Below are 14,803 nucleotides of genomic sequence, written 5' to 3' on the forward strand. Positions count from 1 at the left end.
TGGAATAACCCATATGATGCATCTGAGTTGCTCCAGGGCTCAGACATTGAGGCCAAATTATACAGCAATCAATGTCTGGAAGAAGGGCTATAATTCCAGGCAAAGGGACACCTAAAAACAGTAATTCTCAGGAGGAATGGTATGACATGTTCCAAAGGCAGAGCTCTCATTCCAACTCCTAAAATGTAATGGGAAAAAATAGCAATAATCAAAAATGAAGGCCCATTGCTTTATCCTTTTGAATTAAGAAAGGAACAAGGCCTCACCCTTCCAAAAGCCATTAGGTCTTAGTGCCATAATCACATACTAAGAAAACTCAGCCAGGGCTGGCCAAATAGCTCAGCGGATTAAAGCACCTGCAAGCAGGTGCAGGGGCCAAGGATTTGATCCCCGGCCTGCTGTGCCAGCCCCTTCCCCAGGGCACAATGAGAGGGCGACTGAAACAGGGCGGAACTGGGCATCACTATGAGTCCACTCTAGTGGTGAGACCCTGAACTCCCTGCAGACCCTTCCCTAAAATTAAAAAAAAAACCCAAAAAACAAAAAACAAACCTCAGCCTGTGTGTCTCTTGTCCACAGTTACTGACACTGCTTACTAAAGAGATATAAACTCCCTTATACGTTCAGGTTAAAATGCTTATCTTGTGGTCAGGAAAACCTTGTTTGGGGTTAAAATTAATCAGGCTAATTTAGGAAACCCTTTTACTGAAAGAAATGATTTCCACTTTTTTGAAATTTGTTACCTATTAAGAGGTTTGATTTATCAACTAGTTGTTTTTATTCTCATGTATGGATTTGTTTTTGGACTTCTGTTTTTTGCTGCTGCTGAGAGCTAGGCTGGTGTGTTCTTATTTGTTGTTGATTTTGATGCTTTAGTTTTCATTGAGACAGGTTCTCACCATATAGTCTAGACTGGCCTTGAACTCACTATGTAGGTCAGGCTAGCTTCAAACTCATGACAATCCTCCTGCCACAGCTTTTTAAGTGCTGGGATTACAGGTGTGCATCACCACACCTAGCAGTTTTTGAAAACTTCAACTTGCTCAGGAAAAGGGTTTTAACAGTAACAGTTAAGCAAATCTCAAAAGATTATTATTTATTTCTAAGCCTCAGTCTCAATTACAAAATGGGAATACTATGAGTACCTATCTTGTATAATCACTGTGAGGAAGTGAAATATCCCTATAAAGCACCTGGCACAGGATGTGGCACTTAGTAGCAGTCAATAAATGTCAAGTATTATTAATGTTTGCCAGGTAGCTCTCTTTAATCCCAGCACTGTTGAAGGCCAGTCTGAACTGTACAATAAGACCCTGTATCTGAAACAAAACAAACAACAACAACAACAAAAAAGGGAGTATTTATTTCATAATTATCAAATTTACAAAGTTATAAACCAGTATTACATGTACAAGGTCCTAGGTTTTATCCTGAGCACCACAGGAAAACAAATGCAAAAATATTATCAGTGCAGTACAAAGGCAGACAGTCTCTCATACTATTGTGATGGGCCCAGATTGACACTCCCTTGCTGGAGGAAAACCTGACAATGTTGAAGACCAAATAAAATACACCTTTGGCCTAGCAACTTCATTTACAAACCAACTCTCAAGATGTAACATAATGCACATGCAAAGTAAATATGCAATGTAGAACATATTATATTTCAAATGACTACATGAAAACAAGCAATACATTCCAATATAAGACTGATTCATTCAACTGTGAAATACACACAAGGTCTTAAGTTTGATTTGATATGCAAAAAGAAAAAAAAGCCAAACACGGTGGCGCATGCCTACAATCCCAGCACTTGGGAGGCTGAGGCAGGAGGATCATTTGGAGTTCATGATCAGCCTAGTGAGCTCAAGGGCAGCCTGAACTGCATAGAAAAACCCTGTCTCAAAGACAAAAAAGAAAGATAAATATTATGTAGCTGTTAAAAATAAAAATTTAAGGGCCAGCCAAGTAGCTCATCGGATTAAAGCGCCACCTGCAAGCAGGCGCAGAGACCCCAGATTTGATCCCCAAGCCTGCCGTGCTGGCCTCACCCCCAGGATATGCTGAGATGGTAAATGAGACTGGGAAGGGTGGTGCGCGCCTGTAATCCCAGCTCTTGGGAGGCTGTAAACAGGCAGATCACTACAAGTCCGTTCTAGTAGTGAGACCCCGAACACCCCGTAGACCCTTCCCTAAAAATACAAAAATAAAAAATAAAAATTTAGTAAAATGGAAAGATTTTTTAATACTCCTATTATAAAGAAGTTATAAAACAATATAATCCCATTTTTTACAAGACTATAAAAATGTGAATATATGTATGCATACACATAAACTTAGAAAAAAACACATCAAGGTTTCCAAGATTAGCTATCTGAACAAGCCTAAGGAAAGACCTCAAGTGTAAAAGGCATAATCAGTTCAACTGGCCATCAGTTAGAATACTCACATCAACTGCAGCATCCTCGTCATCTGAATCTTGCAGACCAAGGGCTGCCTTTTGTAACTTCTTCCTCTCATTAGCCAAAGCTTGTTCTGTTTCATCAAACTTGAATCCCTTACCAGAGAACCCACTACTCTTTTTAATTATCTTTCCTTCCTTTTAAGGAAAAATTAAAAAGTTAATTTCATAGTAAGAATTTCTTAGTTACTTTTCAAGGTGGCATATCCCAATATATTTACCCAGTAAAAAACAAATAGGAGCTTATAAAACACTAACTTCAAGCAAAAGAGACAATTTTGTTTTTACTTTCTCCCCCTCTAAAGAAATAAATAAGAAGTCTTACTAAGATGTCTAAGAATCAAACAGTCACATTAGTAATTTACATAAAAGAAACAGGAATTTAAAAGCTTACAGCTTTCTGTTGATCTTTGAAATCGCTCCAAAGTTTCTCTAAATCAGGAGGCACTGCAGTCCCTGATAGTTCAAGAGCTTTAATTATGTCACCAGCATAGCGAGCTTGATCCTCTGTGATAAAAGTGTAGGCATAACCCTAATGAATAATGAAAAAAAAAAAAAATGTTTTAGAGGCTAAAAGATGAATTTTACTCACATTACAAATAGGATAAAATATAAACCTTACTTAAGTCCTCTAGTGCTGACACCATTATTAAAAAAAATTTAAAGAGTTCTATCTGTCTGTCTGTCTGTCTATCTATCTACCTATCATAATTCATTCATGGAGGATCTTTTTAAGATGAGGTTTCACCACGCAATTTAGGCTGGCCTTGAACTCACTTTGTGGCCCAGGTTGGCCTCAAACTTGCAGGATTCTCCTGCCTCAGTCTTTATCCCATTTTTTCAATAGGTCAAAGTGCAATATTAAGTTTAATATTTAAAAATAAGAGGGCTTGGAATATAGCTCTGCAGTACAGCACCAGTCTAGCCATGTGCTGGGTTAAATCCCCAGCATTACAAAACTAAATAACACATATGGCTTGGCGGTACATGTCTATAATATCAGTACTCTGGGAGGCTAAGTCAGAAGGGTGGCAAGTTCAAGCCCACTGTGGGCAACTCAGTGACATCCTGTCTCAAAATATTAAAAAGGTCTCAGGATGTAGTTCATTGCAAAGACACTGGGTTCAATCAACAATACTACAAAGAAGAAAAATAACAAACCCACACATATCACACACTATTCTAACCACTTTAATCTGTATCAACTTCCAAGGATGTAGTTTTGCTCATTTTTCTTTAACAAAACAAAACCAACAGCTCAAGTGTAGCTTGAGTTAGGGCACTTGACTGTAAAAACAAAAATTGTGTTTATAGGTACATGTACTTGTTTATATACACAAATGAGTTCTTTTTAAATATTTATTTTTATAACTATGAGATCAGCTACCTCACCTTCCTGAGATTCTGTTTTCTTTCTTTCTTTCTTTCTTTCTTTCTTTCTTTCTTTCTTTCTTTCTTTCTTTTTTTGGCGGAATCAGGACTGAAATTCTTTAAGACCCAAGGCTTTTTTTTTCTTTCTTTTTTTTTTTTTTTTGGCAGAACCAGGGATTGAACTCAGGCCTTGCACTTTCCAGGGAAGCACTTATTCCACTGAGCCATCTCCCCAACCCCTTTTCTTTTCTTTTTTTTTTTTTTAAAGTGTATTTAGTATAGGGTCTACAGAGTCTCACTCCACAGACTGGACTCGTAGCAGTCCTCCTGTTTTCAGTCTCCCAAGTGCTGGGATTACAGGCCCGTGCCATCACGCCCAGTCTCAGTCTCCATCTCAACTTGCCCTGGGGGCAGGGCCGGCATGGCATGCCAGGGATGGAACTATGGTTCCTGCATCTGCCTAAGCAGATGCTTTAGTCCGCTGAGCTATTTGGTTGGCCCTGAAGGCCTAAGGTTTCATAGGCCCCTAGCAGGTTTATGTATAGGCAAAAGGAAAAATATGGAAATAAAAGCAAACAATACTCATATTATCATTCACAAAACATTCTGTCTCACAAACAGCAGATTGTCACAAATTTTAAAGACATGGTTTAAGATTTTATTTCAAGAGTATCTACACAGTAATACATTTGATCCATGGTCTACTGTTGTGCTACCCATGATCTAAGAATGTTTTTATATTGTTATAAACAGGGCCAGGGAGACAGCTCAGTGGAATAAGTGCTTGCCTGGTAAGCTCAAGGGCCTGAGTTCAATCCCTGGTTCCGCAAAAAAAAAAAAAAAAAAAAAAAAAAAAAAAAAAATTAATATATATTGTTATAAACACACACATAGGGAAAAGAAAAACAGTATGTGACAGAAATTGCTAGGATCCAAAGTTACAACTTTTAGTATATGACCTTTTATAGAGTAAGTTCCCAGCTCCTCAGTATACATGAGTTAAGAGAATAAATCCCATTACTAATTATGAGCTATATAATACTGGGCAAGTAACTTAACTTCCACATGTTCAATTTTTTGCATGTATAAAATGAACTAATATCTACTTCAAAATGAAGCTTTGAAGATGGGATGAGATGCTATATGTAAGAAACCTAGAGTGTCCAGCATGCAATAAACATAAATATAAACTCTGGGGCCAGTCAAATAGCTCAGCAGATTAAAGCACCTACAAGCAGGCACAGGGGCTGGGGTTCGATCCCTAGGCCTGCCATGCTGGCCCTGCCCCCGGGGCGCACTGAGACAGCAATTGAGACTTGGCATGGTGGTGTGCACCTGTAATCCCAGCTCTTGGGAGGCTATAAACACGCGGATCACTACAAGTCCAATCTAGTAGTGAGACCCTGAACACCTGTAGACCCTTCCTAAAAATAAATAAATAAATAAAAGCAAGCTCTGATTAAACTGGGCATGGTGGCACACAACCGTAATCCCAACTCTTGGGAGGCTGAAAACAGGAGGATCAATATGGGTCTGATCTATGTTATGAGACCCTGTAGACCCTGTCCTAAAAATACAAAAAAAACACACATAAGCTATGATTTATAGAAGAAAAATAAGAAACCTCCAACTTGAGTCCATATAAATTAAAAAATACACAAGTGCAAAAAACAGACAGTGTACCAGACATGGTGGTGCACACCTGTAATCCCAGCACTTGGGAGGCCAAGGCAAGAAGATTGCTGTGAGTTCAAGGCCAGCCTGGGCTACACAGTGAGTTCAGAGCCTGAACTGCATAGAAAGACCCTGGCTCAACAACAACAAAAAAACCCCACCCCAAATAAAGCAAATAATGTGTGTGTGTGTGTCTGTGTGTATACAGTATGTATGGCTTATTTTATGATCCCATATTTTTGAAAAAGCAATGAAATACACTGGACTACATACATATATGTATGCACACAGAAATTTCCAGGCCAAAAAAAAAAAAAAAAAAAGAATCTAAAAGGACATATAAAGTGTTAACAATATCTACCTACAGAAATCATCGAGGTATCATATTTAAAAATTAACAATATCTACACATGTATATGTATATAAATGATTAACTTCATTCCACACATCCTAATGATTAAGAATTTTCAAAATGTCTTTGTAATTCCTATTATCTATTCCTTAAAATACTAACAGAAATATGTTTTAATATAAATGAAGTCAACTGTTACAAATTCTTCTTACTTTGTTTCCGGCTCTTCCAGTCCGTCCTGCTCTGTGTACATAATCCTCATAGTGGTTGGGGCAGCTGTAATTTACTACAAGAATTAGATGTTTCACATCTAGACCTCGGGCAGCAACTGAGGTGGCCACAAGAAGTTTGCAGGTTCCATTCTTAAAGTCATTTATGATGCTATCTCTGTCATACTGATCAATACCTGTAAGTTAGAGATATAAAATGTTAACAACTTCCATTTTCTCTGACAGAGAAAGAATATAAAACTGGAATAAAAAACAAATCCATATTATGAATTCCACCAATATAGAAAAATAAAAGACTAAAAAGATTTAATGACAAAATTAAAGACTACTGGACTGGGGAGATAGCTCAGCACCATAAGCGCCTGCCTGGCAAGCACAAGGTCCTGAGTTGGATCCCTGGTACCACAAAAAAAAAAAAAAAAAAAAAAAAAAAAAAAAGGTTACTGCCAATCATTCTTTCATGAATCTTCCAAATTTTTTTTTTTTTTTTTGTAGTACCAGAGACTGAACTCTGGACCTTTCATTTGCCAGGAAGCCACTTATGCCACTGGGCCACTTATGCCCCAGCTCCTAAGGTGTCTGCTTTCTTTTGTCCCCCTTCTTGCATATAAGGCTTATAGTTACAAAGGCCTAGTTTCAGAATCTCCAGCCACTGTTTGAAATCACACCTCAAGGATTTAGAGATGGTACTATCACATGTTCATTGCAAATGGAAGGTCCACTGAATTCCAGAATTGATCATGAGATCCAAATGAAGAACAATAACCCCAAAAGTTATCTCAAAGTATAGAAATATATTGATGTCGTGGGGAGGAAAAAAGAAAGGAGAAGAGAAATCACCAGCCTAAACTTGTTTCAGGAACAAAAGAAGAAAAGCCAAAAACAAAGCCTACAGTGACAGGATATAGATCTTTCTTCTGTGACATTTTTAGAGGCTTGCTACTTAGTTTTGTCCAAGGACCAAAAGCAGCATCACCTGGGTTCTCATCAGAACTATGCAATCTCAGGTCCCACTCTAAATCACTGAAATCAGAATGTGCATTTTAATATAAGACCCCTAGAAAAGATGGGGGTGGTGGTACACACCTGTAATCCCAGTGCTTAGGAGGCTGGGACAGGAGGATTGTTGTAAGTTCAAGACCAGTCTGAGCTAAAAAGTGAGCTCAAAGCCAGCCTCAAACTGCATAGCAAGACACTGTCTTAAAAAGGCACACACACACACACACACACACACACACACACAATTTTTAAAAATACCTCTAGATGATTACCATAGGCACACTGCAGTTGGAAGAGCACCAATTTAAAAGTACCAACTAAATCTCCCTTAACAGGCTCCAGATAGCTAACAAAAGTGTCTAAAACACCAAAATATTCTAATACAAGATGCTCAAACCATAAGTATATTTTACCAGGGATACCCAGAACTCCCTGGAAATAAATAAAATGTGGGCATAATATAGGTTAATGTCTGAATCTTTCCTTTCTTTCTTCTATTCTTTCGTCTTTCCTTCCTTTCTTAGCAGTACCAGAGATGGAACTCAGGGCTTGGTGTATGCTAAACAAGCATGGTACCACTGCTCAGGCACCCTTAGCCCAGGCACCTAAATATTTATGAATATTAAACTTACTACTACCTAAATTTACTTTTTGTGATACAGGAACACTTTACAATTGAGCTCAATCTCCTACCCCTTTTGTTTCATTCTGAGACAAGATCGTAAGTTGCCCACATTAGCCTTAACTTGAAATCACATTGCCTTAGCCTACTGAGTAGCTGCAATTACAGGAATGTGCTACCACACTTACTCCTAAATTTTTAAATGTCCTCTTCAAAGACTTAAAAGTATTTGGATCTTCCCCTATCCTTGCCTCCTTTTATTTATTTTTCGTACCAGGGATCAAACTCAGGACCTTGGGCTTGCCAGACAGGCACTCATGCCGCTGAGCTATATCCCTGGCCCCTTGCCTCCTTTATTGAAATAGGGTCTCACTATCTGTCCCCCAGCCTGGTCTTGAATTCATGATCCTCCCACGTCCACCTGAGTAGTCGGAATTACAGGCATGCTCATAAGAAAAATTAACGGAATCAATATTAATATAAATTTAACTTTGCAATTTAAAAATATCAAAACTTTTATTTTAGCTTAAGATATACTATCAATACAAGTACATATTTTATTCTTTGAAGGTAAATAAAATGTATTAACTGACGCATATAAAATGTTTACCCCTAAACTTTTAACTTTCCCCCTTTAAAAATAAACTCAATTTTGAGCTGGGTAGCTAAACGCAATTTAGTAGAGTGCTTGCCTAACATGCCCAAGGCCCTGGGTGCAATTCCCATTACCACTAAAACAAAAATATAATTGTAAAAATTTAGAAACAATCAAAATATCCTTAAATGGGGCTGGTGAGATGGCTCAGTGGTCTAAGGCACCTACTTAGAACAAACTAAGCTAAACAGAGCACAGGGACCGCGGTTCAATCCCCCAGCACCACATGCCAGCCAGCCCCGCCCCCTGGTGAGCTGAGCTGGCCACACACAAAAAAAAATAAATAAATAAATATTTTAAAAAAAAAAAAATATCCTTAAATGGATAAACAGATACACAGTAAAACATGTATACAATACTACTCAGCAATAAAACAAATGAACTAGGCAACAACCTATATAAATCTCAAATTTACTATGCTGAGTACAAAAAGCTATAAAACTATTATATAATGTTTGATGTCATTTGTAAAAGTTTGTATAAGCATACATCAAGGGTTGAGTCAGAGCAGTTTCTAAGAAGACCTGAGTTCAACCTCCACTACCACAAAAAACAAAACCAAGTCAGTGGTTACCAGATGCATGGATGGAGAGGGCCTGTGTAGTTACCCTTAGAGGACTAGAGAGAGTTTCGGTGGGTAATGCAATGGCTCTGCATCCTGATCACGGTGTATTCTGTGAGATGCCTAAAGCAAACAGATATCACCAACATCCAACAGACATGACCACAGTGGCTGGTACAGACCACTGGATGAGACAGTCACGCATGCACTTGTGGTTCAAGCCAGAGGGAACATGTTAAGGTAGCTGAGTTTGTCTTTCTTGTTACTTGCACAAACCAAAACTCTAGTATTAAAAGTATATACCAAAGGTCTCAAAGAAACATCCTACTCTAAAAAGTTTTTGATCTTCTATACACATCATGCAAGTGGAAACTTTCACTCTCATTCAAACATTATTTACCATATTATATATAAAAATGTATTTTAAAAAATTTTCAATTTTTTTAATTTAGTATAGAGTTTCACTACAAAGCTGAGTCTCATAGTGATCTTCCTGTGTCAGCCTCCCCAGCACTAGAATTACAAGTGTGTACCACTATGCCCGATTTTGGTGACCGGCTTGGTCCAGGGCTGGCACAGCATGCAGTATCAGGGATCAAATCTGGGTCCTTGAGCTTACCAGGCAGGCACTTAAACCACAGAGCTATCTCCCCAGCCCTAAAGAAAATTTTATTGTAAGTGAAAAAAAAAAAAAAGGATGAATGACAAGGTAAGATTGTCAGTGATGGTTAGTTTATTTTGTTTTTTGAGACAGGGTTTTGCTACAGAATTCAGGCTCACCTTGAACTCACTATGTAGCGTAGGTGGGCCTTGAACTTGCAGTGATCCTCCTAGTGTTGGGTATCACACCCAGCTCAATGACAGTTTAATTAAAGGTTTTGTTCATAAACCATAAACCACACATGGCCTTTTTACTCTAACAAATCTCTGACAAAAAGAAAACGTCAAGTAACCATGACATGTTCTGACTGCGGTACTGAGAAAACTTTCTCAGGTTAAGAGGACTAGCAGTGAACAGAACATATCACCCACTCACTCTCCTGTCTCCCACTTTTCTGTTCCTTCCCCACTGAACCTGAGCTACACTAGGCAGCTCTATAGATAGAACTTTTGTCTTCAAAGGATTTCATCCAGAAAGAAAAAGAACCTATAGAATGGGAGAAAATATCTATAAATCATATAACAGATTATTTAAAAAGCCAATTAAAAAGTGATAAAGGCTTGAAATGCACATTTCTCTGAATAATATATACAAATGGCTATATGATATAAACATCATAACATCATTAGAAATGCAAGTGAAAATCATGAGATCCCATATCACACCCGCTAGTATGGCTGTGACTGCTAAACCTGCTATGTCAGGACTTCACTGAATTACAAAAAGCCTCGCAGGTTAGTGATGCCCGCTCCTGGATGTCTCTGGGTGAGTCGCAGAGCACTGTGCAGATACCCCCATCTGTGCTTTTTGTCATTCTTTGCCTGGTCTCCTGATATCAGGAGCTAAGCAGTTCTGCTCCATCATGTCCTTCCACCACGATATCACTGCCGCAGAGCAGCTGATCATGAACTGAAACTGTAAATTAAGCCTCTCGTATAAACAGTAGGTGCTCAGCCCTGGTGGGCTGAGCTGGCCACACACACACACACACACACACACACACACACACACAATTAAAAAAAAAAATTTAAACACTTACCATATGACTAAGCAATTTTACTCCTACATCTATATAAAGAAACTGGCGAAAGTTAACACGATACTTGTACACCATGTTCACAGTGATATCATATACAACAGCCAAAAGGTAGAGCCAACCTAGGTCTCCATCAAGAGTTCAAACATTTAAAAAAAAAAAAAAAAAAAAAACTTTAAAGCCCCGTTAGTTTCTTTTCTCTATTTTTACTGGGAATTGAACTAAGGACCTAGCACTTGCCAGACAGGTGCTATGCCACTGGGTCATATCCCCAGCCCCAAGCCCTTCTAATTGCATCTCATATATAGCCTAGTGAGATACACTGCATTTTCCAAAGATGGAAATAATAATATATTCTATCTCACACATACGTCTGCATATTAAAATGATACTGTAGGCTGGGTGTAATGGTGAATGCTTGTAACACTAGCAATTGTGAGGCCGAGGCAGAAAGGATCACCATAAGTTCAAGGCCAGCCTGGACAACACAGTGAGACTTTGTCTCAGAGAGAAAAAAAAAAAAACCCTCTACCAGGACACAGAGATTATCTGGAACATTGGTATATAACCTAGCATGCACAAGGCACTGGCTTCAATCTCTAGTATCAGAGGGAAGAAAAAAAAAAAAAAAGGTAGCAGCTGTGTCTACATTCTCACCAGTTTGGTGAATATCTAGAACTATAGTATATCATTGAAGTGAAAGCTCTATCAATTCCCAGTTACTATCCTTTCTGACCTACTAGCTTCTGGTTCTGGTCTCTTGACCAGAAAGCCTTACAAAAGGCCCCGAGTTAACAGGATAATGAAACTTGACTAGGAGCCTTGTCAGCCACATAAGTGAGGCAAACTAAAGTGAAAGTCCAGCCCTAACCTAGTCAGCTCAGTAAACAGAACATAAAACACAGGGTAGCTATACACAGCTTGGCCCAAACTGTGGAATGCTAAGTGACTACTGCCACTAATCTAAGAAGCGGTTCATTACAAAGTCATAGAAGCCAGCCCCAGTGGTAAGCACCCGTAATCACAGCACTCAGGAGACTGAGGCAGGAGGATCACCGTGAGTTCAAGGCCAGCCTGAACTACATAGTGATTTCAAGGCCAGCCTGAACAACAGAATTAGACAACATCTCAAAGAAAACCAAAAAACAAAGACAACCAGTCATAAACAGCCAGAACATCCAGTTACTGAGGGCACGTCAAAATGTTATATATATTTTAAGTCTCAAATGTATTCAACAATGACAGTGTCACATAAAAATTAATGATCACTTTAAAACTTCAGTGAAGGGGCCGGGGAGATGGCTCAGTGGAATAAGTGCTTCCCTGGCAAGTGCAAGGGCCTGAGTTCAATACCCGGTTCCGCAAAAAAAAAAAATAAATAAAACTTCAGTGAAAGCGCTATAGTGAATCTGAGAATCCTTTAGGAAGCATGTTTTATAGAAAGAATAACACAGGAGTAAGTTTTAAGTTCAATTTTTCTGTATCTGCTTAAGTGACTAATTTGGTTAAACCAATGTATGCATGTTGGATTTATCTTTAAGGTGGAATAATAATATTGCTTATCCCAAATATCTGTTGAGTAAAAACTGCAATAAATAATATGAAATTTAATTCTAAATTTCAAAAACAAAGCAATTTTGTTTTCAAAGCCAAGTATTACCATTCAGCCAAGTATTACCATTGCATAAACTTAGCGTAGTATTTGGCACCACTAAGCACTTAAAAGCCATTTCATAGGTAAATAGAACACTACCTCCAAAAAAAAAAAAAAAAAAAGAGTATTACCTCCATGAAGAGACATGCAAGGATAAGATGCTCTCATTAAATCCTTCAGCAGACCATCAGCATGTTCCTGTTTATCCACAAATATAATGACAGAGCCTGATTCTTGATAATGACCTAGAAGCTCAAGTAATTTTAAGAATTTTTTTTCTTCTTCAATCACAATCTGAAAATATCAAGTTGTACCAAGTTAATGGCAATAAAAATGTGTTTCATCCCTGCTCATTAAACAAATACTCATGCATTTTGTGTTGAATGAATAAAAAATAACTATCTTCCTATATTTTAAGGGCTAAAAATGTTGATTTTAATTGGAAAAGCAGTAAGTCTTAAAAAACTGTAACTTTCAGAGAATAAGAGGTCTACAGAATGTGGATAAATGATCACCAGTTCTCTCTGTTCCTTTAGTACATGTACTAGTAACCAAAGATGAAGATAGGCATCTTAATACCTATTTATCAGTTCAATACTTCTGGCAGGAAAAAATAAAAACATTAAAAACACGGAGTTTCAGGTACCAAGGCATGGTGGCACATGCCTATAATCCCAGCACTTGGAGGCTGAAGCAGGAGGATCACAAGTTTGAGGCTAGCACAGGCTACCTAGTGAGTTCAAGCTACCTGGAGTACAAAGTGAGACCATCTCAAAACACCTCAAAAATATATAATTACTTTTTCTTTTTTGGGGGCAGAACCAGGGATTGAACTCAGGCCCTTGTGCTTGCCAGGCAAACACTTATTCTACTGAGGCATCTCCCCTAATTAATTTTTCAAATGCAGCGAGTTCCAGGTAACAGCACAACTGTTATCTGTTAAAATACTATATGGCTATAGTTGATAACAATTTGATACATAATACTTAATTTTAGAAATTACCCATCTCACCTCCTTTTCTTTTAGTTTTTTTAAGACAGGGCTTTTAGGTTTTTGATATGCAGCTCAGGCTGGTCTTGTACTTACCACAAAACCCAGACTGCCTCAAACTCACAGTGATCCTCCTGCCTCAGCCTCCCAAATGCTGAGATTCCAGGCAGAGGCCACCATGCACAGCCCCATCTCACAGCCTGATCCCCAGAGAGTCACACATATTGCATAAACTATAAAGGGAACTAGGGATTTCATAAGAGTACCCACCACCTGTTGCTCCACATCTGAACAAACCACACTCCTGCCTCCAACCTGTACTTCAATGGGTTTACTCAGAATTCTTCGAGCCAATGCCTCCATAGCTCTAGGGAAAGTAGCTGAAAACATAACTGTCTGCCGGTCAGGACGGACATTATCCACAATGCGCATGACCTGAGAAAACAATATAAGCAAATACGATGAGTAATCACCCGAACTTACACAATGTCAAAATCAAGTAGAAAAACCTGAGAATGACTATTTCATCTTGTTACTTTTTAAACTTGTTACCCTATACAACCACAATTCATCTTATACTCTAATTTGTTGCTCTCAGTTTTCATATTTGAAAAAATGGCACCTCCATTATTTAGGTCAAAAGAGAAGAACCTATATTGGACCAATCTCTTTCTGTCACTCACCTCACAATAATCCACTAACAAATTCAGTTCTATCTTTAAATTGTATCTAGAGGGGCTGGAGAGATGGCTCAGTGGTCTAAAGCACCTACTTGGAACAAGCTTGGCAAAGCACAGGGACCGCAGTTCAATCCTCCAGCACCACATGCCAGCCAGCCGCGCCCCCTGGTGGGCTGAGCTGGCCACACACATACACACACACACACACACACACACACACACACACACAATGTTAAAATTAAAAAAAAAAAATTGTATCTAGAACGCAACCAATATACACAGTAGTGTTTTCCTTCATTTATTCAACATATTTTAATTAAGCATTATCACACTGCAGGCACGGCCAAATAGTAAGAATATAAAATAAAAATGCAAAAACTGGACAATTCTGGAAAGATCACAGATAGGAAGCAAGGAAAACCTGCCTCTCCATTTAAGACTTCTTGCACTGCAGAATCTGACGTAACTATTTGGAACTCTAGTCTACTTGGAAGGCTTGCAACTTCCAGGGAAGGTAAACTGTGGTTAGTAAGTGCCAATATCAGCTCTTCTCACAGGAGCGGCTTCCTATCTGGTGCCTTCTCTTCTCACAAAAGTGTAAAGATGGTCCCAGAGCATACTGCACAAAGCATGGGAGACTCATGATGCGAAAAAAAAAAAGTCTTCATATTGCTTATTCTAATAGAGGCAGACAAATATATTAAGGGCCAATATAGTGTACAACAAGCTGGGCTTGGTGGCACATGCTTGTAATCCCAGCACTTGGAAAGCTGAGGCAAGGGGATCACTATAAGTTTCAGGCAGCCTGGAATACATAATGATTTCAAGACCAGCCTGCATTATATGGTAAGACCC

The 14,803-nt window shown here is 38.6% G+C and overlaps 1 protein-coding gene across 2 annotated transcripts in view; it reads right to left on the reverse strand.

The window, feature by feature from the left end:
- The window catches only part of Ddx46 (DEAD-box helicase 46), a 78,808-nt gene that overhangs the window by 17,238 nt on the left and 46,767 nt on the right, over window positions 1-14,803 (reverse strand). For both annotated transcript variants that reach the window (XM_023716521.1, XM_023716520.1), the window contains exons 14-18: window positions 13,539-13,703; window positions 12,409-12,571; window positions 6,071-6,264; window positions 2,856-2,993; window positions 2,450-2,599 (exon numbers count right to left, since the gene is read on the reverse strand). In XM_023716521.1, the coding sequence (XP_023572289.1) occupies window positions 2,450-2,599; window positions 2,856-2,993; window positions 6,071-6,264; window positions 12,409-12,571; window positions 13,539-13,703 (810 nt within the window). The remainder of the gene's footprint in view (window positions 1-2,449; window positions 2,600-2,855; window positions 2,994-6,070; window positions 6,265-12,408; window positions 12,572-13,538; window positions 13,704-14,803) is intronic.

The sequence above is a fragment of the Octodon degus genome, unplaced genomic scaffold (genome assembly GCF_000260255.1).
Source record: "Octodon degus isolate 3935 unplaced genomic scaffold, OctDeg1.0 scaffold00048, whole genome shotgun sequence".
NCBI lineage: Eukaryota > Metazoa > Chordata > Mammalia > Rodentia > Octodontidae > Octodon > Octodon degus.